Source organism: Lagopus leucura, unplaced genomic scaffold, assembly GCF_019238085.1.
Source record: "Lagopus leucura isolate 7727_CA_CO unplaced genomic scaffold, USGS_WTPT01 Super-Scaffold_73, whole genome shotgun sequence".
Classification (NCBI taxonomy): Eukaryota; Metazoa; Chordata; class Aves; order Galliformes; family Phasianidae; genus Lagopus; species Lagopus leucura.
Window position 1 is genome coordinate 33,785,086 of NW_024962252.1, and position 23,410 is coordinate 33,808,495.

Below are 23,410 nucleotides of genomic sequence, written 5' to 3' on the forward strand. Positions count from 1 at the left end.
TGAGGGAAAATTTGTCTTAAGATACGAACTGAAAGTACTTACTGTCAGCTAAGATTAAGGAAAGGCTTGTGATAGGAAAGCACATGGAGTATAGATACTTTTTTTTTTTTTTTTTTAAATACATTTCTCTGTATCAGCTGCAGCAACCTGAAAAAGGAGAGAAATTCAGAAATTTTTCAATGTTTGTAGTAAGTTGCTCTGCTAGCGACTCAGGTTCCTGTTTTGATAATTTTCTTTTCTTTGATTCCTCTGTTTTCTTTAAGGCCTTATTCGATTACAAGAGCTCATCAAGGCTCCATCACGATATAACCTGAGACTAAAAATCCGTCAGTTACCAGCTGACACAAAAGATGCAAAGCCATTGTTAAAGGAGATGAAAAGAGGAAAGGAATTCCATGTCATCTTTGACTGCAGCCATGAAATGGCAGCAGGCATCTTGAAACAGGTAATCCTCATTTTGCTTTAGATGACCTAATCTTCTTCATTCCTAATAAATGAAACTAATATCCAGTCTTAATGGCTTTTAACAAGCAGTTAAATTGTATGTTAGTTTTACTGAGGCCTAACTGAAAATCAGCCAAGGATTTTAGAGATAATTTTATTGGCACCTGTAATGATAGCTTTTTTTTTTTTTAAAGAAACAGCTTGATTTGTCTGTGAGGGGGGAGGAAAGGTATTTCACAGTGCACTTCACTGCGAAAAGGTACGCCTTGGTATTTTAGAGAATTAATGCCTTGAGCTTTTAAATACTTGCTTAGAGTTATTATATATATGTATATATACATATTCCAGTTAAAGCTTTTAAATTGTGTACTTTTAACCAGGTAGTAATATTGGAATAGTATGCTATTAAACTAGCATATTAGTGTAGTCCTCTGGAAGGACAGAACTAATTGGTATTTTTAGAGCCATATTCTCCTCCTTTACTAACAAGACTGTGAAGGACCTGAATACATTCGGGCAGATGCTTTCAAAGTGTTTGCTCTGTTGTGTAAGATGAGTAGGCAAGAGATAGCAGAATCCCAAATACAGTGTTTTTATTGCTGAAGCATATTCCAATGCTGTCACTGAAGAGAATATGGCAATATAAGAAAGACTATATTAAAAAAAAAAAAGGAGCTTGTAAAAAAAGCTGCCAGTAATCCTGAGGTGTGCAATAAATGCATGCCTTTGTATATCTTCTTTAATGTAGTGAGCTAGCCCCAAAGGCTTAGAATTCTTAGCCCCAAAGACTTGCAGTTCCTTAGACCGTTTTTTCTCTAAGTTTTTTATTTGAGCTATGACTTGCAATTAGGTTAGGAAACATACCTGAAACAAAACAGTGCTCTACATTTCTAATGCACAGCTTTTTAGTGACTGCAATTTGCATTCATATTATGTATGCTAGCATATTGTATCGTTTAGTTCAAAAACAGTAAATACATTCTTTAAGATTTGAAAAAAGATCTCTTGTTAATGGTACCTTAGGGTACGGCTGTGGGTACAATTAAAAAAGCAGGTAAAAACAGCAGGTAAACACGCCTACGATCATTTTGCTTTATTGTGTGTTGATTAAGATTCTTTCATTAATTCTTAGATGTTTTAATATCTGCTGACAGTTCTGGTTTTCACTTAATGTAATGCAGCGTAATTAGTCCAATTGTTTAGCCCAAATTATTAAATGTATATTTAATTCCTCTAAAATCTTAAAAATGCAGATAGAAAATATGTATTAATAACAGTACAAAGATGCAGTACTACACAAATAACTCAATCAGTGCACATTATTATATATACTGTACCTCATATTTTTTTACGTGAAAAGAAACTTTTATTTCATACAAAATTGGGGAAGAAAAAGTATGAGTTGAGAGAAATGGGAAGAAAATGAAAACCATTCCATATTTAATCATGTTCTAAGATCTGAGAATAAGCATGCAACTTCTTTAAATCAAATTCTGAACTGTTTTATCAGGCTACTCCACTTGTCCTGAAGAATGTAAAAAGAGGTTACAGGAACAACTCCTCAATTTTTTTTTTTTTTTTTTTGTAATCTTTTAGTTTTCCATCCAGCTTCATTATTGCAGTGTTTTAGAAGTGTCTAAAATTGGTAGTTCTGCTGAACATGACTTCTGCTTTCAAATTTGAAAAAAAAAAAAAAAAAAAAAAAAAAAAAAAAAAAAGCATGACAACTACTTTTTTCTGGCCAATAATACTTCATAAAAAAAATAAAAAACTCGCCATTGATATGATGTGATTCTATCAAGGCAAATCTCAATAGTTATTACATCACCAGGCAACCAGGGAAAGCAGACAGTATTTAAAATTTTCTTGTGGAGATATTTAAAATATTCTTATGGAGAGGTTGCTTGGAGAGTGAAATCCTTGAGTGTAAACAGCCATTTATGGGACCTTACTAGAGCAAAAAACAAAAATGCTAACAGTGTTTGGTGTTGTAAGGTTTCTACTGGAGTTGGGATATTTCTCATAAGATAATGGTTTTTCCTGTGTTTAACAGAATTCAAATTGCTGTTGGTAGACTGTACTACAGTTCTAATACAGGCAAAGACATCCTTTGAAAAAGTGTTACAATTTTTGCCACTCTTGTCAAAGCTAAAAGCTCTGTTCTGCAGCTGCTATTTCAAATTTGTTTTAGCTTTTCACTTTTGTTTGAAAAAGAACATACAGACTAGTCATTTATTCCTTTCTTAGACAATGCCACAAGTAAAGTTCGCACAGCCTTCAAATATCTCTTTTGTATACAAATTTCACTATTATTACAATTGTATAATTATTGCCTTCAGCATATTTAAGAAGGTTTAACTGGTAGAAAATTGGCAAAGAATTATCTTTGTAATTCCTGGAAAGGAGAAAAATATTCTGTATTTGTGTAGCTTTTTTTTTTTTTTTTTTTAAAGTGCTAAAGTGAGGTAAAAAAGAAAACAAACTGTCAAATACTAAAATGTTTACATAAATAGTACTAGACTCCAGAAGCTTTTGTGGAGAGTGAGAAGATATTGTGCATCCATACATGCTCTTCAGGTGAAGGAGCATATGATGCAGTGATGAGATATTTCTAGCTTATTGCTTTAAAATAAATATTTGCAGATTTTCTTTTTACAAGTTAAAAAAAAAAATGAACCTTTTAAAGTGCACAGCTTATGAGAAACTATTTGTTATCACATAGACAGCACAGCAGATGAAGATGATGAAACACTATGTATCTTGCTAGTAAAAATTTACATGGAGAGTATTTTCTTTCATGGTTGGAAAAAATGTGTACACTTGAAGTATATGCTTGGGTCCTTGTTCTAAATGCATAATGCCAATAATTAAAATAGGAAAAAAAAATTCCTGTTAGGTTATTCTTTTTAAGGAGATGAGGGGGCTCAATAACGAATGAAATATTGTCAATTGAGATTTTGTGTGGCAAGTTAATGCAGCCATTCGTATGTAAAACTATAAGCCTCTTTCCAATTTACAGCTCTAAACATTCTAATAGTACTCTTTGTATCAGATGATCTGGTTCATAAACTTCTTTAATAGTCAGTAATCTGCTCTAACTGCTAGGAAATGACTTGCTGGACCTAATTTTAGTACAGTTCCAACCCGGTCTTCTTCTGCAGCTTTTCATTTGCAGTGTAAGTGTGTTGAAAGTCATTATGTTAACACAGAAACATTCATCTTTTTTTTTTTTTTTTTTTTTAAGGCTTTAGCTATGGGAATGATGACGGAATACTATCACTATATCTTTACCACACTGGTAAGTGGCTTATAACCGCATATGGATGACATCTAGCAAAGTTGTTACTTTCCTTAATTGTGTTATCTGACAAATCAAGAAAAAAAGTTTGTGGAATGAAGTGTGAGTACATTATTTTTTCTCTGTTGAGTTTTCTTTCTTTCAGTTAAAACTCATCGAGATGATTTAATTATTGTTCAACAATGTGCCCTGGAAAGTGGCATTTCTGAGTAAATGTCTGACTCTTTAGTACTACAGTTTTAAACTTCCAAATAGAGTTAAGTAGATAACAGAGTTGTGTATATTTCTCTGTTTTCCTTTTACAGTTCATTAATGATTTTACAACACAAGCCATTTCAAACATGAGGAAGAAGTGACTTGGTAAAACTATACTTGAAATGACCAATGTTTAATGTCATTCATGTTTAAGTCCTAAGTAAAATGAATCCTTTGTGGTAGGATAGACAGTTCATCTCAGCATTACAAAATGAGTTTATCAGAAGTATTAATATGGAAATAGCTTTTTGAATAGAAAACAAAGTAAATTCTGAAGTTCATTGGAACTGTTAAGGCTCTGCACAAATACCTCTCATTATAGAATGGCAAGTTGTGATATCATGGATTTGGGATCGCGTGCAAATTCATTTTCCTTCATTAGTCTCGGAATTTCAGTTTGTGTTAAATTTTATTTTGATGTTTTGATGAAAATTGCATATTTGAGTTGTATGCTGTCCATTAGCACATTATTATTATTCTGAAGTCATTTTTAAAAAATCAGATTTTCTGTCATTCTTGTTTCCATATTATAACATTTGCTTTTTTAGGAGCGATAAGGACTATATTCATTTGGTGCTATCAAACAATAATTTAATTTGCATAGACAGATTATAGGTTCTGATTTTGCAGTTAGGCTTTGGAGCTTGCATCAGAAATTACTTATTTTGATATATTAATTGCTTCTTACCTGACATGTTGAAAGTGCTGTCAAATAAATTTTCCAGCCACAGTGTTTATAGCAGTCTGGTGTGTACTCTCCCATGATTGATTCAGGGTCTAATGCACTAGCTGATTAATGCACCAACCTGTGTGTATTTGTAATATATGAATATAATATTGTTTTGTATATTTATTATATTCCAGTGTAAACATGAATGTACTTGGGGTAAACCATTGCATCTGAGTTTTTTTCAAAGCAAAAATTGAGAGAATGATGAAACGTTGTTCTGGTCAGTCTTTCATTTGAAAAAAAAAAAAAAATTATTTCTTTAAAAAGTGGGAATGAGTTAGGTTATTTATAAATACAAAACATTTGACCCCTATATAAATCAAGTGTCATATGTAGAAAATGGTATCATAATTACTACTTCTAGTTGAAAATAGCGCCTGGCATCTGTGGTTGATTTTTAGACAAATTAGTGCTAACATATTTCATATTCTAACATATTTCTTAACATATAATATTGAATTATGTTCTGGTTTTCCATAGTACAATATTATATTTTCTTCAGTTCTAATCAGTAAAAAATTGTATTCAGGGAAATATTACAAATAAATGACTATTTCATGGAAATTTAAACTATACTAAACTATAAGCAAAGAGCAAATTAAAAAGGAAATTAAAGATAAAGTTTAGACAGTTTCTATCTTCAGTGAAACTAGGAATATGTTGCTTGCCAGTAATGTCTCATTATGTCACTTTAAAAAATTATTTAAAAGGAAACAGGAAAGCCAAGAAATAAACCAAATGAAAATTCATTTAATGTGCTTAGCTAAACCAAATGAGTCACGGATATTTTGTTCATCAAATATTGAAATTTAATCAATTGGCAAATGTCACAGTTGTAGAGAGAAATTCCTAATCAAGAACAGGTCTGTGTTTGCAAGCATGATTAGTAGATACGAAGAATACTTTGGTTAAATTTAAGCTGTGATCAAAAGCTGCAAAAGGTGCAGGCCATGTGCAGTCTCCCTTTTCCCTCCTCTCATTTAAATGTCTAAAGATAAATAACTTTCATTCAAAGGGAAAATGTAGTAAGTCTGTTCTGTTTATCATGTAACAGACTGTTTCTGGTAAGCCAAAAATTAAAAAAAAAAAAAAAAAAAAAAAAAAGGTGTTTACTGATTAGTTATAATATTTATGCCTACTTGGAGCTTTTCTATTATTAGAGTAGGAATACTTAGGCTGCTCAGAAAGTAATGTCTCCTGTTTGTTTATGTGGAAACTACAACAGATACAAAGCATACACCACCATTTGATAGAGTAAATTCACAGATACAAAGCACTGTTTTTCAAAATATTCACCATCATTTGCTATGCGTTTTTGCTAGTGGTGAAAAAGAATCTGAATGCTGCACTCATGAAAACCTGCATGACCATCCGTGACGTGGCTTGTCTTTCACACCATTGCCTCCACTGCTAAAGTGTACCACCCATCATGTCACTGTACTAACATCCACTGTTCGGTATCTATAAACATTCAGCAAGTATCGAGATATGTCAGTGGATGCCTTTTTTTCAACATGGAGGATTTCAATTAATCCTCTTGCCTTTTCATGTGCATTTCCATGTCAGACACTATTTTGTCAGACTTCCTTTGTGATTTCACCTGTTACACTCCAACAAAATTTAATAGAATATTGGTGTGAAAGTTCAGTCTCTATTGCCATACCACCAAAATCTGCCTCTGACATCGTGGACCAAAAGAAGAAAATAGAAGTCATTAATCATAATTGAAGTTGCTCTTCTTCTGTGAACTGGGACTGCTGGTTGGCTGAGTTATCTGAAATGTGCAGTCCTCCAAATAAACAGAACATATTTCCTTATATATACAGCAAGTGTAGTATTGCATCTCAGTCTCAAAGATGAAAATGCAGTGTATCAAAATATTCATGTAATGTTTATTTTTTTCAGGACCTGTTTGCCTTAGATGTGGAACCATATCGGTATAGTGGAGTTAATATGACAGGATTCAGAATTTTAAACACGGAAAATAGCCAAGTGTCATCTATCATTGAAAAGTGGTCTATGGAGCGATTGCAAGCACCTCCTAAACCTGATTCAGGTTTGCTGGATGGATTTATGACGGTATGAATATCACTGTTTAGCTACTCTTTTTGTATGTGCTTGTGAATATATCTCCCATCATCTCAATTTTTAATCTCTGTGACTATAAATTTTTTTGAGGCATAGGTCCAAATATTATTGTGATTATTATTTAGGCAATAACTGGGGTTTTAATTTCATATTCTACAGGCTGAAAACATGTTATTGGTGAAAATAATTACATACTATTTGTGTAGCATCATGTCAAATCCCAGCCAAAATGAAGCTAAATCACAGTCTCTTTCTTTATATTTTCTATTATTCATTTAGGTTGCTCTTTAATAATGTTTTTTGTTTCATTTCTGCTTGATTCTTTTTTAAAATATAATTTATAAAAATTACAAAGAATTTTGTTTTTCCAGTTTCTATGCACTGACTTAAATATGTTTTTATATCTTTGTTTTCTTTCACTGCTGTTATTCTCCAGTCTCTGTTCAGTTCCCAAAAATGAAAATCACTTTCATCCAGATAAACTTTCATTGCTGAGTTTTCAGTAACTCTCTGCCTTTATTTATTTGTTGGAATTAAATCTAATGTGGTGCTAAAAGGAATAGATTTATTTGAAACATATCCTATATTAGAACTATTTTAATTTTCAAATTAATTGGAATAACTCGATTTCTGATTTGTAACATCTTTGCTTATAGAATTCTACTGCTTTTTAGAATTTTAGAAAACATTTAATATTCCATTTGAAAAAAAAATTCTTGAAGATAGATATGTTAGTTATATAGTAACTATATAGATTGTGTTATGTGAGCCATGTAACAAGTAATTTTGTGAACAGCTGTTTCTGATAAGATTTTAAGATTTTATAGATATTAGATAATAAATGAAAATATGTATTTTTATAAGTTAATTTTCTTTTTGCCTTGTTTTTAGAAAATTATCCTGTTTAATTTTTTTTTCATCTGTTTTTCTTCATATGTAGTATTTAATATAAAAATTGGAAACATTTTAAGATTAATCTATGTAAGAGTTTAATTATGCTGCGCTTTTAAAGTGTTATATTATGGAATCTGTAAAGATCAATTGTTCTTTTCTCTATGTAATTCCAAATAAGCAAGTTCGTCCCCCCAAATTCTTGAAATGTTTGATGGATGCATGTAGTTCATGTAGGGCTACTGACTATGATTTGAAGGCATTGTTTTGTGCTTTCTTGTTTGCATTAATACTGTAATTCCTTGATTTTTATCTTTTTCAAAGAAAAAATTGTAGCAATTCATCTCACTCATTGAAGTTGTATATTTTAGGCACTGATCACAATTTGATAGTCCTCAAACATTTTAATGGTTACCAAGATCAGTAGCAGCAGTTACATTATCAAAACACTGGGCTGTGGGCAGTAAAATCACAGAGTGATAAAAACTGGAATAGAATTCCAGGAGCCAATTCTCATGGTTTTGTTTTTTGTGGTGCTATAAAGAAAGTGACATTCTTAGAAAAGATTGTGTTGTGATGCAGAAGCTTATTATTGCTAGCATGTTACTGCATGAGACTGTACATTACAGCAATGCTTTCTCTCAGGATAGAAAAAGATGAAGAAATGCATGAAAAACATATGGGATTCTTTTCTTGACCCTTAACAGCCCTCTTTGTAATTCTGAATGCTTTCTGTAGTCACCACAAGAACCGAGCATTCATACTAATTGTGACAAATATTTTATGGAGATTGTTTATGGAGGTGAAGCATCAAAATGTAATTTGATTACATTTACTTTTTTAGTTGATTACATTAGTTTTAGATACTTGAGATATGCAAATAGAATTTAAAGTATTTTTAAAGGCAAAGAATTTTGACAAGTTTTAAGGGGTATGATCTAGTTCTTAGAAGCAGAAAAGGTATAAACAAATAAATTTTAAAAGACCTAGTTTGAGAAGACATAAATGTATGCCATGATCTCTTTGCACAAAGTTCTTTCTGTACTCAGTGGAATAAAGTCATTTTATTGACTGTCAATAGTTGTTAGGTTAGACAAATTCAACTTTCATTTCACTGTAGTTAATATGTATTTTAAGTCAGAAATACACCGAGGAATTAAAGGCTGTGCACAGGTATTGATTGCTGCTAAGGAATACTCTATTATAGTCATACAGGCTGATCTGGAAAAGTTGTTTTATTTTCATTGGTTGCTAATGGAGGCAGTTTATCCAGAAAAACAGTATCAAAATGGCTTTGGTTTGAGTCAAAAAAAAAAAAAAAAAAAAAAAAAAAAAGCCCTTTACCATCTGAAAGCAGAGAATTTGCCAAATGAAAACCTAAGGTATATATTTCTCTGAGTAGAAACCACAAGCAACTGCAATTGGTTTCAAGTGGTATTAAAATCAGTCACTTTTGGATCACAGAATTTATATGCTCAGTTGGTATTTGAGTTATGTTGTTCTTCCTCCAAGATTTCCACCATATGTAGATCAGCTTAGACATCATGCCAGAGTTAGAACTGTCAATTTAATTCTGACATTTAATTAAATTTAATATTTTATTTTTAGTAATTCATAGATTTCCCACTTTTAAAGTTTACTGGCTTAAAGCTATTTTCTATAGGCATATTTAACTCTCTCGTTAGCATACCAACATCATATCATCATATTTTGCTTGCATAATCATTCATAGTAATCAAATTGGTATAGAAAAATTTATCAGTAATGAGCAGTGAATATTTTGTGAAGTCCTGTTATAAAATGTACTGTACAGAGGAACAAAAAACTTTACTTTGGTATACCTGACTTACTATTGTGTCTGTCCAAGCTGAACATACTTAGAAGGAAAAACAAACACCATAACACAAAATAACTGTGTTCTTACACCTAAGTATGACAGTCACCATTCAAGACAAGCGTACTGTGAATAGAGTGATATAAATTCAGAATTCTACTGTGCCGCTATTAATCTCCCACTGTGTTTTATGCCTCAAATCAGAACTTAGCATTCATAATTAAGATGACCTAACAGGTTCTATTGCTTAATTAACATGAAGTTTTCATTACTAATTGCTATTGTAGTCATCTGATTTAGCTATCTGCTTTCATCTTAGGTAGGAATGAGTGTCCTTGATTCTAATCTGATTATTAATTCTATGTTTTCATGTTCACTCTAGTAGCTGTATACGGCAGGTACAGGGAAGCACTGTGGTACTTGAGCATACTATAGCTAACATCAACATTGGGTTTTCTTATATTTTGGGTCTGATACATCTTGTAGGCTGTTGTGCAGAATGGAACACTGTGCTCCATTATTATTTCTCTTGTGTGGTTGTATGTTTATTTTTCGTATTTTTTAAAATAATAATTATTCCTCCTTACCTTTCTGGTCATAATGTGTTTTTCAAGCTTAGTTCCTCTCCAATATGGAATGTATTTCTCAGCATATGAAAGCCAATTTTAATAGAAATTGAGAGTGCTGATAAATACTGAGTGCAAAAATTTAGAGCGTTTTTACATACACAGTATTCTGTGTATGAAATTTTAATCTAATTTAAAAAACAACCTCATGAATAATAAAGAATAAAGATTTGAAATTTGTAGGAGCTGATGTGTAGCCTCCCAAAGAAATTTACTTTGAAAAGAAAATCAAGAAAATTTTCTTGATCAAAAGAATACACAGGGCATTCCCTCCAAAGAACTGTCTAGGACATTCATTGTAAACTAATACTTTAGCATGATGCAATAAAAATGCTGAAAAGATAATTGCTTTGGAATTTTAAGTGATTTTTAAATTAAGATAATACAATAGAAAAAATTGGAGACAATAAAATAAGAGATTAATAGAATGAGAGAAGACTTTGCAGTCATGGCACTTGTAGCTTAGAAGTCATCAGAAAATAGAATTAAAGAAAGTGGTCCAGTTTTATGCATGATAAAAGCAAGGCTTACTGAAGTTTTAAATGAAAATGGGAAGTAGCTCACACATCATAGTTGGATATAGTTGGACAGTAATAATACTGAGAGTACTCTTTTTCTGCTATCGAAGGGCAAGTATGTGTTTGCCAGGTTCAGTGTCCTACTGAAAAAAGCATTTGATACAACTGACTTGGAACTATGTGTCTCTGATTCATTTTGATTGAAGTTAGGTGAGAAGAGCAATCTAAGAAGAAGCATGAGTAAAATAATACTGTGGAAGTTAAGGAAAAGATTTTAATCAGGATATGCTGAAACTGAGCTGTTAGTCAAGAAATCAGGGAGGTGCAAAAATGGAAATGCACACTATTAGTAATACCAGTATTTCATATAACTAGTTTCTATTTTTTTAATCTGATTTTGTCCTCCACCTCTCCCTCTCCCCTGTGTGTGTGTGTTTTTTTTTTTTTTGTTTTGTTTTTTTTCCTACAAAATTCTTTGGTTACCTTTATCCCAGATAAAGCAACATTTTATGATACATGCAGGATTTTCCTTTGGCATGCTTCTGAAGTTAAATGGTCAAATGACTTTCTTTGTTTGGCCTAATTCCTCCTTCATACGGGATATTTCATAACTGTACAAAGTCATTTAAAAAGAAGCATTATTACACTAGATATGAATTCTACACTGTGAAGAAAGCTCTATTAAAATTTTGTTTCCTTTTTCTTTATAGTTACTTGTAGGTAAAAAATAAATTCACTGCAAGTGTAACCTTTTACTTGTTGAATTAGTGTTTTAATGAAGTTTAGGTGCTTACCTGCACATACTAACAGATTATGCAGCTGCTTTTCTTCCTGCTAATTCCCTAGAGTGTGTTTGGATTTTCTTAGAATAATAAATGATTTCATGTTTGTTTGTGTATGTGATTTAATATGGTAATCTCCTTAATTTAATGATGAAGTTGTTTTATGGGATATGAAGAAGACTTTCAATTTTGTGAATAACTTGTTACAAATTAGTCATTTAATTTTTTTTTAACAGCAGGAGGATATTTGTGAAACCGCAATTTTTAATCTGTTCCTAACAAGTGACAGGGAGTTATATCTGAGGTAGCTAGAAGGCACTGTTACTGGACAGAAGGATTTGATGAGAAAAAGGAGCAGTTCGGATTCATGAGGGTGAAAAAATCCATAAAAATAAAGAGAAATAAATGTTAATTTCAGAAAATCATCCTCAGATTGTGATTTAGAGCTTCAAATATGAGAGCTTGTTACATAGACAACTTTATACCTTTAGCAAAAAACTATTTTCTGGATTTGCTGAGATGTGTTCAGTAAAACACTATGGCAGCAACTGCATACTTCAAAGAAAATACTAAACAACTGCTGATTGCTGCATTACAAGCTAGGAATCTCCCCTAGGCACATTTAACTTCACGAGTTTAGGGATTGTGCAAGATTTTGTGCTATAAGATGTTTTAGAAATGATATGTCAGATATTTTGAAAATTAATCTCAATATTAAATATTTGACTCCTGCTTGTAGTTTTTGTTGTTATTTTAGGAGATAAGATCTTTCAGAAACTTGCAGTCCTGTCCTTGAAGCAAAGATATGTCCAGGTGTTGTGTATCATTTAGCAGAAATAAATTGCAGCTCTGATCCTGTGGAAGACATAAAATTCTACGATGTGTTTGATATATGCAGATATTTGTAAATATAGTAGTACTTATATAATACTTGCATATTAGAACTCTCCTGCTACATCTTCACAAAGTACCAGGGAGAAAAAACTAGTAGGAAAATTCAGAACTTGGGCAACCTGAACAAGCTCATACTTAGTCGGTAAGACTTGTGAAAGTACAGGTTATTTTTTGAAAATAGAAATTTAAGTGCCTTTACTCATGAAATATTGAAGTATCTGCACTGTATGATATTTAAAGTCTAAGAAAAGCAGCCCAATCAACCATAATCACCTGTAGAGTCAGTTTTCATAAGTGAAGAATTTTGAAATTGAGTTTTGTCCTTCATTTATGCACTGTATTTATTGTAAAATTTCAGAAAAGGTGAACAAAATGTAGTATTACTTTTATTCTGTTTCTTTGCTGTTATCAGTAAAGAATGCTCTTGTTCAAAGCAGCATAAGCAATAAATGCTAGTAATCAGCACACATTTCTGTGAATGAACCACTTAGCAACCACTGTGTTTACAGTTGTAGGGCATGCAGTGGTGGCAGTGGAGCCATGAGTTAAGGAACGATGCAAATCATTTAATTTCTGGAGTGAAAAGAACCGGAAATTTAGACCTTACTATGTGCTTATCAGCTTCACAGTGGCACTGCCTGTTAGTTATCGTTGATATGTACTCAAGTGAAAAGTAAGCATACGTTCAGGGTAAACTCCAGATCCTATGGAAATCAGAGTACGTGTCTAATTTGACTAGCCTTTGGTTTGCTTTTGCTACAGGCATACCTATCTTAGTGATTAAATATGGTAATGTACAAGGTCTGCTCTGAAAATGATGCCTCCTATTTTATTATATTGACCTATGAGGTCAGAGCAGGATATTGGAGGTGTGGCAGTAGAGATTTAACCTTCCTGCCAATATTCTGTTACATTTTGTTGGCATGTGACAGATGGCAGCAGAGACGCAGTCTGACAAGAACATAACTGACGTGGAAGTGTGTGTGTAGCAAAAGAGTGTAATTGAAAAATTGCACCTCTTGATATTCACTGATGCTTGCTGAGTGTTTATGGAGATCAGATGTGGGTGTGAGCACAGTGAGGTGGTGGTGGGGGTGCATTTTAGCACTCACAACAATGATGCGAAAGACGGGAAAAATTCTGGATGGCCATGTAGATTTTTATGAGTGCAACATACAGGCTCTCGTTCATCACTAGCAAAAATGGCTACTAGTGGTGACTGCTGAAAATCATTGAAACTGAAAATTGTCTCAACTGTGGGATCAGGAAAATCAAGGCGCAAGCAGAACTGAACTTGGCGAGGGATGTGAAAAATGATAGGAAGACTTTGTACAGGTACATTGTCCAGAAGAGACAGGCCAAAGCAAGTGTACCTCCTTTGGTAAATGTAAATGGAGAACTTGCTTCAACAGACAAATGAATGAGTTCTTTGCCTTGGTCTTCACTGGCAGCCAGGATTCCAGTACTTCTCATGACATCGATGATGGAATCGAGTGCACCCTCAGCAAGTTTGCTGACACCAAGCTGAGTGGTGCAGTTAACATGGTTGAAAGAAGGGATGCCATTCAGAGGGACCTCAAGAGGCTGGAAAGGTGGGCCCAGGTGAACCTGATGACGTTCAACATGGCAAAGTACAGAGTTTTGCATTTGGGCTGGAGGAATCCCAGGCATCCATACAGACTGAAAGGAGCAGTCCTTGAGAGCAGCCCTGAAGAGAAGGACCTGGGGGTCCTGATGGATGAAAAACTTAGCATGAGCCAGCAATGTGCCCTTGTGGCTTGGAAGGCAAATGGTATCCTGGGCTCCATCAGAAGAGGGGTGGCCAGCAGGGACAGGGGCATCGTCCCCCTCTACTCTGCTCTTGTGAGGCCCCATCAGGAATACTGCATCCAAGTGTGGAGCCCCCAGTACAAAAAAGACAGGGAGCTGTTGGAGAGGGTTTAGAGGAGAGCCACGCAGATGATCTGGGGACTGGAGCACCTCCCCTATGAAGGCTGAGGGAGCTAGGCTTGTTCAGCCTGGAGAAAAGAAGGCTACAAGGTGACCTCATTGCAGCATTTCAATATCTAAAGGGAGCCTGCAAACATGAGGGGGATCAACTCTTTGAAAGGGTGGATAACAGCAGGACAAGAGGAAATGGCTTTAAGTTGAGGGAGGGGAGATTTAGGTTGGATATCAGGGGGAAATTGTTTACAGAGAGAGTGGTGAGGTATTGAAACAGGCTGCCCAGAGAGATTGTGGATACCCTGTCCCTGGAGGTATTCAAGGCCAGATTGGATGGGGCCCTGGGCAGCCTGGTCTAGTATTAAATGTGAAAGTTGGTGGCCCTGTGTGTGGCAGGGGGATTGGAGATTCATGATCCTGGAGGTCCCTGGCCATTCTGTTATTGTACGTAAATATGCCTCAGGATATTCAGGTGTTTAATGTGATCATATTTTGGTAAGCTCTATGCTCATTATTTTGTTACATCATGAAAAACTATTTCAGATGGTATTTCAGATGGTGCTATATACCTGCATTTAGGCAGTTTAATCAAACTTCTAGCTAGGATTGTATCAATGACTACATTTTTGTCTTAAACTGTCCAGTGGGACTATAGTGGTTACAAGCACGCATTCATTAAACAGTCTGTGGGAATATTCAGTCATCAGCCTGAAACTGCATGTGGATACCTTCATGTCAGGCTGGAGACAAAATGATGTGCTTTTGTTACTGTGTATTTTCTTTGAAATCTGAGGCCATTGCAGTCCTAAGCTACATTCAACATTGGAAATAGATACCAAAATACCGTGCTAGATACAATCAAGAGAATCAACTATTATGTTATAAAATAAATATTTCAATTATCACTGTTTTTGCACTCTTCATACTCCCACTTCCCAAGTTCTGAAAATCTATCTAGTATATATAAACAGTAGAGATAGGATATCCTATTGAAAATAATGAGAGGATGTGTGATGTCCTGGAAATAAATACTCAAAAAAAAAAAAAAAAAAAAAAAAAAAAAATCTAAATTTTAAAGCAACAGAATCATTTATTCAAGACTGGTCGCGAAATGCGAAATGCTGTTGGAAAAGTTTTATTTTGTAAAGAATATTCCATGCATGTAATTTCTCTCAACATTTAAAATGAAAAAAAATCCTATTATTTTTCTTCTGTTATTTGTAGCAATGGATGTACTGTGTATTCCTTTTCTCTGTTGAGCTATATGTTGAGACTTGAGTTCAACAAAATGTTAAACACACTTCCTTGTTGAAAAATCAATATAAAGCTTCTCAATAGTCCTGTTGTTGTCAACTGGATGATGGCATTTGATGTGAAGTAAGTAGTTAGTCTAAATGGGTCTTCAGAATTCACTTATATGAAAGGTACAGTTTTATGCACATTACTTTGTTACACTCCTTCACACTTTTATTCTGGCAGAAGGCTGAGAATCTCAAGTCATTTCTGAGTATGGAGGACAATCCCTGTCCAGTTTTTTTTATTATAAATGATAGTTCACAAAATACCATTTTTCAAATAGTCTACACCTGATAGGATTGTTGTCACTGTTGCTTCTGTAAAAGATGAACTGCTACTCACTCTCAAAAAGTTTTATTTCACATATGGATTTTCTACTGACTGTTTATATTTGAAATTATTGATTTTGCAGAGTGCAGGTGTTATATATATATATGTATATATAAAGCTTCATACGCAGTTCTTAAATTACACCTGAAGATTAATGTCAATAATAAATGATGTTTATCTTAGACTATTTTGGATTTCTTAGTCTTTTATTTGCCTAAAATAAAAAGAAGTTACTCTGATATAAATTTCATAGATCAAATTAGATTGATTCATACTAAATAAAATAACTCTATCTGAAGTAATGTTCTTGTCTACAATATTGTTGAAAATTTTGTCTATTCATCTTTAAACAGAAAAAAAAAACCAACCCTTTTGTGATAATGCTCCTTGTTTTTGTCCCAGTTTACTGAGCATTCTGCACACTGTGAATCATATTTCATGTTAATATGGGTGCCAGAAGTAGCAGATCTTATGTAGGCCATATCACATTGTGTATATCTAGAGTTGGAATCAAGGATCATAAAGTTAACAGCTGGAAGACCACCAGCTTGTATCACTAAGTTTTTAGAAGGTGTTATTCACAAAACTTCCTGACTGGACTATCTTGGACTCCATAGGGAAAACTGGCATACCCAAACATGCCTTTTGATTAGTGATAGATTTGATACAGATTTTTTTAGTTGGTAGTGTAATAGTGTTTTGTATTCCCCAGAAATGTGTTGGCTTTTACTGTTTTGTTATCTGTAGATTGCAGAGTGTGAATGAGCTCCTGACACAGATGATGAGGCTCAAGGAATTAATTGGGTGATATATTTGTATATTTATAAATTCTAATGTTTAGTGTAGATGTCTGTAAAAACAACGTACATAAAATTACATAGAAAACAATGTAGTAGCTATTGTTCAAACAGGAAAGTGCTGTGATGTATTTAAATTTGAGGATTGTTCTCGTGTTCTTTTACATTGATAGAACACATTTTAAAGAGGATGTATCTTCGATCTTCAAAATGTTTTGTGTTCTGTGAATAATTCTACTCTGTTTCTGCCCCTGAAAATGTTTTTTCATTTTAAGGTCTCCTTTTATTTTGGTGAAAAAGAAATTCAGGAGAATATCAAGTACATAGGAGCATATACTATAGGGTGGATATATTTATTTTTGACTTTTTTTCAAGCACAGAACTGTGAACATATCACTTCATGCATCAAATATCCTCAGCCTAAAGTTTATTCCATGATTACAAATTGAAAAAAAAGTGAGGTCTATATTCACTGAAAGAGAGGCTTCTTTCTTGGATGGCAAGATTTATCGGAATGTCTGGCATAGTTAGGTTTTAAGAACTTTGAACAAAACAATGGTTAGGAAATGCTTAGATGTGCCACAGCTTCTCAATTCACAAGGTATACTAATCTTTCCATATTTGGCCTATACATTGATTAATTAGTTAGCCCTAGTTAAAGATAATCTATGAGGAACAGCAATGTTAGCAAATTTGAGGTAAACAGTTAAACATGGAGATCTTGGAAGAAGATTCCTTTAAATGGGAAGTAACTAATGTAGTCCAACTCCTGCAATGAACAGGGACAACTATAACTCTATCAAGTTGCTCAAAGCTGGGTACATAATGACCTTGAATGTCTCCAGGGACAGGGCGTCCACCACAACTTGGGCAACCTGTTCCAGTGCTTCACTATTAGTGTAAAAACAACAACAACAAAACAGCCTTATATCCAACCTAAATTTACCCTAAGTTTGAAACCATTTCCCCTTGTTCTATCACACCACACTAAAGAGTCTGTTCTCTCCTCTATTATAGCCCCCTTTTAGATACTGAAAGGATACTATCAAGTCTCTTCAGAGCCTTCTCTTCTCAGGACTGAACAGCCCCATCTCTCCCAATCTGACCTCGCAGTGGAGGTGTTCCATTCCTTGAATCACTTCTGTGGCTCTACTTTGGACATTGTCCAACATGTCCATGTCTTTCTTGTAGTGAAGACTCTACATCTACATCTGTATGCAGTACTGCAGATGAAGTCTCACAGTGGGGGGCGGGATTCCCTCCTTCAACCTACTGACCATAGTTCTTTTTATGCAGCCCAGTATATGGTTAACTTTATGGGCTGTGAGGGCACATTGCTGGCATTGTATGTGATTTTGCTAGGTTGCACTTAATGCTTGTTTTTTGTTTTTTTGTTTTTTTGTTTTTTGTTACAGCTTGCTGTTCTGACCAAATACTTTTTAGCATTTACAAAGGCATATATGTAAATATATTAGTGTCAGTGCTGTTTCCATCTTTTGGGTGAGGACATAGAACAGTGAATGACGTTGTGGTGGGTTTTGATGACTACAACTTCTTTGCAGAGGGAGAGAAAAAAAAGGGTGAACTTTGTGTTCTTTTCTACACCCGGGTAAAGTTCATCTAATGAAATCACCTGTGTTAGGTTAAAAATGCGCCTGTCAATTTTATTGAAGTTACTCTGGATTTGATTAAATGGGATTACAATTTAGTGTTCATCCTAAAATAAATAAGAATGCAGGTTAGGTTTGAAATATGCAAATGAGAGAGGAATGAAGTGAAACCATGAAATGTGAAACAGTAAAAGAAAATGTACAAATACTGAAGTTTAGCTGGGACACATTGAAATTCAAGAAAAAACTTCTGAGGTTTGCTAGTCTTTACACCATTACTAGCAGTCTCTGAGGCAAAAAAATCATAAGGATGATGACTGAGTAAAAACATATTGATGTATGTAAGATCAGACAAGGGAGAGGATGCCAGAAGGAATGATTACAAGCAAGTTTTCAATTTTTTTACATATATTAGAGTTTGCTTTTCTTTATCTTGTGGATTTTAGCATATGTTCCTTTTAATTTGGTCAAAATTGCTTGGGAATCAAAATTTTTCTATGATGTGTTTGAAATTTCTTTAATGATGGTAATTACAATTGAAATGTCAAAGACCTGTATTGATTTACAAGCAAGATTAAGGGAGAAAGTCTATAAGTAGAGCAGTAGGAGGTAAAGCACTAAAGATGCTAAGGAGAGAATCGTTATTATCTGAGCATTAGGTTTCATAACTGTTGAAGAAAAATACTTACAGACTTTTCTGGGAATATAAATTAGCAACAGCTAGCCAACCACATATAATGCAAGATTTACCAGTGACTTGCTTGTAAAGAGTGAGAGGTATCCTGGGATAATGTGTTCCTGTCTCTTCATTTATAGAGATGTTTGACTTTCCAGAACTGCTAAAATTTAGTTTTCTTTGAATTACGTAAGTTGTGATGATTTTGAAAAGTTGCCTAATTTTGATACATATTAGGTTTTTACAGATAGGTAATTACAATCCATCCAAGTTCAGTTCAATCTAAGATGTGTGAAAGATGTTGGGAAGTTATTCTTTAGGAGCTTTAAATTTTGTGAAAAGTTACTGTAAACATTTTTGTTTTAAATGACTGTGCTTAAATGGCAAAAATTCCTTTCTGACATACACTTCTCCCTGCCTCCCCCTCCCTCCCCCTCCTACTCCCCACCAGCTTTTTTTTTAAATTGTTCTTTTACTTTTTTTTTCTCTAAAACACAAGAATGTTTTTGTTTTCAAGGCTGATACCAGGGCATCAGAAGTCTCAGTTTTTCCAGAATTGTGTTCTGTCTTAATTCTGATGGACTCATGAAGATTTTACCACTTGAAGAAAATTCTGAAGACATTAATGCAGTTGTATAGAACTTGAGTAGGAAAATTAATAGCTATATCTGAAAGTGTGCCACCCTACTCTTTCTTTCTTATGCCATTTAGTAAAGATGCTCAGACAGTATCTGTTCAAATCAACCTAATCATGTTTTGTGCAACTCGACAGAATTATCTCTTCATATGTTGTAGTCTGTCAGTGTTGTTCTTGCCAGAGGCAGAGAGAAGTCAGAGAAAAGTTCTAAATTCTTTAAAAAATGATAGTAGTTTTGTGTGTCAGAAAAGTAGACAAAGCTTCAGAAATTTTGTTTTGGTAAGATCCTAATTGTCTAAAGTACTAAAAATATTTATGAGGTTCCATAGCATTATCAGATTAACTAGAGTCTGCCCCGCAGAAGCTGGTTGCTAGATCTCCATGGACTAATTTATTGTGATATTGTTCTTTCAGAATGTTTTTTCATTGTCTGGACAAGACAGATATTAGTCATCATCTCCACAATGATAGCTATGGTCTTTATTTTTGTTTCATAATCAAGCTCAATCTGTTTTGACAAGTCTTGAAAAGACAGTTGTTTAATGAATCAAAATATTTGATTCATTAAAATATTATATTTTTCAATTTAAGTTAAATTACTTATCTCAACTGGATTTTTTTTTTCTAGTGCACCTGATTAGATTATATCATTGAATCATATCACAGAATGACTTGGGTTGGAAGGAACCTCAAGGATCATCAAGTTCCAAGCCCACTGCCACAGTCATTGTTGCCAGACACTAGAATGATCTAAGTACAATCACCTCCCTTGCCCTGCTGGCCACCCCTCTTTTGTTGCAGCCCAGGATACCATGGGTCTATTTTTTTTTTTTTTTTCCTCTGGTACTAACTACAGCTTTTATTTTTTTCTCTCTACTTCAATAAGAAAATGTTTTTCTAGGAATTTCTGTTCTGCAAAAAATTTCTATCATTCATGAAAGACATAAATATTCTGCAGGTATCAAACAATACAGCAAAGTAGATGTTGCCCAGGGTGACTGCAGAAGATTATCTGTACGCTATACTAAACTTGCTCTCCTTATTTCTTTACAAAACCTACTCATAAATCTCTAATTGAAATTTTGTATTAAAATTGGAATGATTGTCTCTGAGGAAATTATGATTTAGTACGTAAGGTTTTCAGAATTATGTGTAATACGTGAGAAATGGTCTTTCAAAAATTAAGCATTAGTAGATACACTACATGTTAAAATTTAATAAAACAAGATTACACGTACATAACATGTTCTGTGATAAAAATCAAAGAGGGAGAGTGGTAAAGTACAAAGTACTTCTAGAAATATGAGGTATATATTCTTTTCTGGTCCAAATAATTTCAGTTCTGTTGCCTGGGAGTATACATTTCTCTACACTGCACTGGTGTTCTCTACACTGGTGCAGCATCACCTTAACTAGCATGTGCAATTTTGGGCTCCAGAGTACAAAAATCTATTAGAAACAGAAAGAAAACTAGCAGAGATCCTCCAAAGGGTTACAAATATGGTGAAAGGCTCCTTATGAGGTGCACAGAGGGGCAGTGCTAATTTCTGCTCTCTGATGACAGTATCAGGAATGGGAACAGCAAATGGAACTGTATCAGTGGAGAGTCAAGAAGGGTGTTAGGAAAAGCTTCATCACCAAGAGGGTTATCAGACACTGGTATAGTCTCCCCAGGACAGTGGTCAAGGCACAGAGTTTGCTGGAATTGAGAAAAATCTGGACAGTACTGTCAGATATCTGATTTTTGGGTGGCCCTGTGAGGAGCCCAGAGTTGGATATGATGATTCTTATGTAACCCTTCTAACTCTGGGTATTTTATGATTCTCCGTTTACCTTCTAATGTGTTTAGAGATTGTTGTATTGCCTCCTACAGTACTGACCTAAAACCAGGCCAGGACCAAATGACCGTGGGGGGGTCTCGCAGTTGCTGACAACAAGAGATGTAAACTGGACACTGAGAACAAAAAATAGCAGGTGTGCAGTTCCTTTATTGACTGTGAGTTTTTCACTAAAGCAAAATTAAAGCATGGTCTCGTATTATATAATGATAGAATAAAAGAAGGTATAATCTGCATGTGTTCCCGTAGTTTTTTCTGTCCAACACTTGGGTTGTGTACCTATCTCAGGTTTATAAACTTGCTGAAATTATTGACTCATTTATTGTCTCTTCTACTTGTCTCATTTTTATTTTTTATTTTTTAATAATAATATTTAATTCTGGTTTTAGGCCATATCTACTTATAAATGTAATTAAATAGCTTGAGTAGATTCTTGCATAGTGTTTTCTATGCTGGGCCAGATATTCTTAATTCAATGATTTTTTGAGGCGCTAGAAGATCACTGAGTAAAATAGTCAGTAAGCAAGAGACATTATTAGAAATAAATCTTCAGCTACATCATTGCTAGCTCTATGATCATATTCTTACATTTTGGGGATGGATTTTCTTTTGAAGAAAATCACAGAATCACAGAATGATAATTTTGATAAAATCAAAAATTAAAAAAAATGGAAATAACTGGGTCATAGATGATTGATAGATACATTATTTATATGTCATTCTGATAAATGCAAATAATGTGTGGAAAAATAAAATCATTTGCAATTATAATGGCCATTATGTAACAATCATTCATGGAATGGTTTCAATTAAATACCCATTATATCGGATCCAGGATGCTGAACTGAAAGGTGTGTTTTCACAGTGACTTGATGAAAAATCCCCAACTAAATAATTAATTATAATTTCTTTATAAAACTACTTTATCTGTGAGATGAATCTTCATTCTGAGGGGAGGAGGGGTTACTTACTTGCTTTCTCATAGGCATTATGATTGCTTATTGATTTTTAAATAAGATGGTGCTTAGGAAACTGAGATGACTTGTTTTTCTCTTTTCAACAAGCTGGTATTTCAGAAATTACTTAGAATACTGATAGCTTTGAGTAGCAAGCATTCCCTTAGTGTATTGCACAAGTCTTACTTCTTGATCTTGGACAAAAGAACTAAAAATGAAAACACATAGAAAATATAGTATTCCTCCTTGGAGAATTAAATTTCAGCAAGTTTGGCAATTAAATACATACATTGCTAATAATTGCTTTTTCTTCTGACCCCTATTCTCTACAGAGAATTTGGAATAGTTTAAAAAATAAATGAAAAGCAGATGTTTCTAATGAGGAAGAGAGAAGATTGAGGAATAAACCAGTCTGAGTTTATTCCTCTTTACTCTCTCTCCTGATGGATTGTCAGCTAGGAGCAGCAGACTAATTAACAGTAGTTATTTCCTATAGTGGTTTTGCTTTTTAGCAACATTGTTTTGTTTCACAGAATCACAGAAACACCAAGGTTGGAAAAGACCTACAAGGTCATCCAGTCCAACCATCCACCTATCACCAATAGCTCTTACTAAACCATATCCCTCAACACAAAATCCAAACATTCCTTGAATACCCCCAGGGTAGGTACCTCCACCACCTCCCTGGGCAGCCAATTCCAGTGCCTGACCATTCTTTCAGAAAAGTAATTTCCTAACGTCCAGCTTAAATCTCCCCTGGCACAGCTTGAAGCCATTCTCTCTAGTCATGTTTGGTACAGTAAACACCCCAGTGGGTGCTGGTAGACAGCAATACAGAGATGGTCTGAGTTTTCAGCAGTCACCAGTTATTAAAAGGTGTTTCTAATGCCTTTCATCTGATTGAGAAAAAAAATCTCACAGGAGTTTCATATCTTTTGGATAATGATGATGATAATGATAATAATA

At 33.9% G+C, this 23,410-nt stretch overlaps 1 protein-coding gene across 1 annotated transcript in view; it reads left to right on the forward strand.

Moving 5' to 3' along the window:
- The window catches only part of GRIK2 (glutamate ionotropic receptor kainate type subunit 2), a 346,262-nt gene that overhangs the window by 130,776 nt on the left and 192,076 nt on the right, over positions 1 to 23,410 (forward strand). The window contains exons 4-6 of the mRNA XM_042881979.1: positions 264 to 445; positions 3,689 to 3,742; positions 6,633 to 6,806. Of these exons, the coding sequence (XP_042737913.1) occupies positions 264 to 445; positions 3,689 to 3,742; positions 6,633 to 6,806 (410 nt within the window). The remainder of the gene's footprint in view (positions 1 to 263; positions 446 to 3,688; positions 3,743 to 6,632; positions 6,807 to 23,410) is intronic.